Source organism: Elephas maximus, chromosome 21, assembly GCF_024166365.1.
Source record: "Elephas maximus indicus isolate mEleMax1 chromosome 21, mEleMax1 primary haplotype, whole genome shotgun sequence".
NCBI lineage: Eukaryota > Metazoa > Chordata > Mammalia > Proboscidea > Elephantidae > Elephas > Elephas maximus.
The window spans coordinates 57,637,916-57,641,795 of NC_064839.1; the positions used below are offsets into that span (position 1 = coordinate 57,637,916).

The window sequence follows — 3,880 nt, forward strand, 5'->3', positions numbered from 1 at the left end:
TTATAGACACGTCAGCAGCCCTTGTCAAATTCTTTCAAATACTTTTTTTGAAAAAGTGATACTCAGACCTTGAGAGGAAACCCCTCCACACACAGTCACTGTTTCTCTCACTCATACCTACTCATATTCAACATCTCTTGTTCTTTATAAAATTACATTTTAAAATAGCTTAGAGGAAAACCTAGCTCAGTATAGACTCAATGTTGATTCTTTGGTGTTCAGTACTGATCATTGAATGGGGACACTTGGTAGTCCCAGGGCTGGGGCTCCTCTTTCAGAGCTGCAAGTTTGGAGGTGGGCTGGTTTCATCAGTGGAGGGAGAGGCCCTATTTGCATGTCATTCTCCTATATAGCAAATTCTGGAGTGGATAACATCAGAGAGGGCAATATCCAAGAACAGATATTAGTGTTCTGAGGGAGTTGGAGAGGACAATGATAGTATTAAAGAAAATATATATATATTTTTATTATGTGATTGTGCAATTATTAGTGTTGTGAGAAACTGGCAAACTCTCTTCCAAAATGGCTGTGACATTTTATATTTCCACTAGCAAGGAATGATGGTTCTTGTTGCTTTACATTTTTACCAGCAATTGATGTTGTCATTTTCTTTATTTTTAGACATTCTAATAGGTGCACAGTGGTACCTCATTGCTATTTTTATTTGCAATTCATTAACAGGAAATGAGGTTGGTCATTTTTGTATTCATATTAGGTATCTCTATATCAGTGAGATATCTGTTAATATTTTTGCCCATTTTTTAAAAGTTGTGTTGCTTTCTATCTTATAGTTAAGTTTAAGAATTCTTTGAGTATTTTATATATCAGTCCTCTACAAGATGTGTTTACAAAATATTTCTCCCATTTTGTAGCTCGTCTTTTGAGTCTCTTCATAACGTTTTTCACACAGCAAAACTTTATAATTTGAAGTAACACCAACCAGGCAATAATTTATTTCAAGGTACATACTTTTTTTTTTTGCCATTTTAACCTTTTTGAATCGTATAAGTCAGTGACTTTAATTACATTCATCATGCTGTGCAACCATCACCTTTTTCCCAAAAGTTTTTATCACCCTAAACAGAAACTCAGTACCTCTTAAGCCTTAACGCACCTTTCCTTTTACCCCCAGGCCCTGGTAACCACTAATAAACTTTGTCTTTATGCATTTGCCTATTCTAGATATTTTACATAAGTGGGATCATGCAATATTTGTCCTTTTGTGACTGACTTATTTCAAGCAGTGTAATGTTTTCAAGGTTTATCCATGTCATAGCATGTGTCAAGACTTCTTTTTATGGCTGAGTACTATTCAATTGCATGAATATACCACAGTTTGTTTATCCAGTTATCATTTGATGGGCACGCGGGTTGTTTTGGCTATTGTGAATAATGCAACAACAAGCATTGGTGTAAAAGGATCTGAGTTCCTCTAACTGTATCTTTAATTCATTCAGGAAAGAGGAGTATAATTAATTCTTGCTGCAGACTCTGAATATTAAGTCATATCACTTTGCCAGATTCATAAGGCTTGTCACTGTGTGGGGGGGGGGGTGGGGAGGGAAGATACTGGGTCATTCTTTAGGGGAGAGTCTTTAAACAGTTCTGCAGGCTGATGTTCAAGGCATTTTGGAATTGATTTTAAGAAGTCTTTGCGTTTTTTTTCTATACAGAGAAGTTCGTGTTCTTGTATGTTTTCCTGTTATTAAAACAGGAAGACACATCACTCTCATTTTGTGAGAGCCTGATTCTCCACTGATTCTCGAACACGTCTCTGAGCTATTTTAATACTCTCATTTGTACACTACTGAAGTTTGTGGGAGCTAAATCCATCTCACTTACTTAAATACCTTTCACCAGGTATTACCTAACTTGTCAAGGATCATATCTTTATTTGAATCAGGTTATTTGGTTTTGATGCTTCTTTTTTCCCTCCAAAATACATTTTAATCTGTAAATTCTCTGCTCTGTAATAATTTAGGTCTGAGTGCTAATTTTAGATGGAGACCCTTGGTGGGGCAGAAGCCTGATTACACCTGACTGGAGACAGTGTGAGTCTGTATGAGAGAAAGGACCCATTTAGGGATAGTGTGTATCCGTCTGAAGGAAGGAGCCCATGTGGGGACAGTGTGTGCCTGTCTGAGGGAAAGGGCCCAAGAGGGGACACTATGTACCTGTCTGACTGAAAGTGTTCACCTGTGGACAGTGTGAGCCTGTCTGAGGGAAGGGTCTTATGTGGGTATAGTGTGGACCTATTTGAAGGAAGGGGACCATGTGGTGACACTGTGAGCCTGTCTGACTGGAGAGAGCATGAGCTAGGTATGCAGGGTACATGGACCACAGTGAGGTTTCTCTTTGTGGGAAATATGTCCCAATCACAGAGACAACTAGATTCTTCAGGATCTTCTGTTTGTCAAGAGTAAAATCAGGTCATATAGGAAAGTGGTATAGGAAAGATCACTGGTGACTGGAAAATCTCATCTGTAATCTGAAAAAGTTACTTTCAAGATTTCCAAGGCTGCAGAGAGAATGTGAGGAGTTAGAGCAGCAAAAAATAAGCCACAAAGAGTCCCAGGTGGCAGCTGAGAGCTAAGAGAGCAAAGGAATTCCCTGACCACAGAGGAAGACCCTCCTCAGTGCCCCATATAACTTCCCTTGTGGTTGGATTCTTGCTTGGTGGTTCCTGAGCACCCTCTGCAGCTGAGCTCCTCCTGTTCCCTGCAGAGAAGGTTTATGTCTGTGTTCCCAGTGCATCTGGACCACAGTGTCTTGGGCACAGTAATACATGCCTGCGTCCTCAGCAGTCATGGTGCTCAGCTGTAAGAACACTTGGTTCTTTCCTGTGTCCCTAGAGATGCTCACCCGAGACTGGAGATTGGGGTTGTAGTTGGTGCTTCCATCACCCCAGATTATACCAATCCACTCCAGCCCCTTTTCCGGGCTATGGCGGATCCATGACACTCCGTATCTCGAAATTGAACGTGTGTAGGTGGCACAGAAGAGGCTGAGCTTCTGCGAGTGTACCACCATCCCCTCTCCCCATTGCACAAGGTGGTCCTTTGCTTGGACACCTGGAAACAGAGAACCGTTGTAACACAGACACATTGCTTCACACCTCACCCATTTCTGTCACTCAGGTCACTCACCATGGAAAGCGGCCAGCAGGTAAAGGAGGACTGGCAGGGACTCCATGTCTGTCTGTGTGGGGAGACCTCCTTGACAAAGACCCCAGCCCAAAACAAGGAGGCAGATGGCATTCCACACCCCAGCACAGACTTCTTCTTGATTCTAGTTTATTTGCATATGCAAAGCTGCAGAGTATGAGGTGGAGCTTTCCTGTGATTGGGAGGTCACTGCCTCTGTGGCTCTTCTGTGGCAAGAGTCAGGAGAAGTTCCCCAGCCCTACTGAGCAGTGGAGGGAAGACCTGGGTAAAGACAGAGATGCTCAGTGAATATGATCAGTACTGAAGTGCTCTTCCCGTGGGCCTCCACATGCTTCTCCTTTCTGAGCTATCCTTGGAAGGTAAGTTGGAAGCTCTGGTTAGTACACTGAGTTATTGAAGGATGATACGGGATAAAGAGGGCTGGATAATATAATCTGTCTCTGTAGCTATCAAAACATGCAAATTATTGAACAAAATATAGATCATTAAAGATTGAGAATGTGCAGAGATAAAGACAGCTTCATTTTTTGCAGTGTAATGGACTCAGAGTAAATGAAAATGCACATAGGCTTATTATTTGTCACTAATTTTACTTAAAACACTGAATGAATTTGGTAGATATGTTAATATGGAAAAATGCCTTAAGTATATTCTCATCATGGGGTGCTACTGAACAAATATTCATATAAAAACTATGTTTTTTTTTTTAATATGAT

The 3,880-nt window shown here is 41.0% G+C and overlaps 1 gene segment (V, D, J or C); it reads right to left on the reverse strand.

Moving 5' to 3' along the window:
* Nucleotides 1–2,589: 2,589 nt before the first annotated feature.
* LOC126064598 (Ig heavy chain V region PJ14-like) lies at nucleotides 2,590–3,237 on the reverse strand. The segment is given in 2 exon segments: nucleotides 2,590–3,071; nucleotides 3,147–3,237. Coding segments are annotated over 2 exon segments (528 nt in total).
* Between the last annotated feature and the right edge of the window lie 643 nt (nucleotides 3,238–3,880).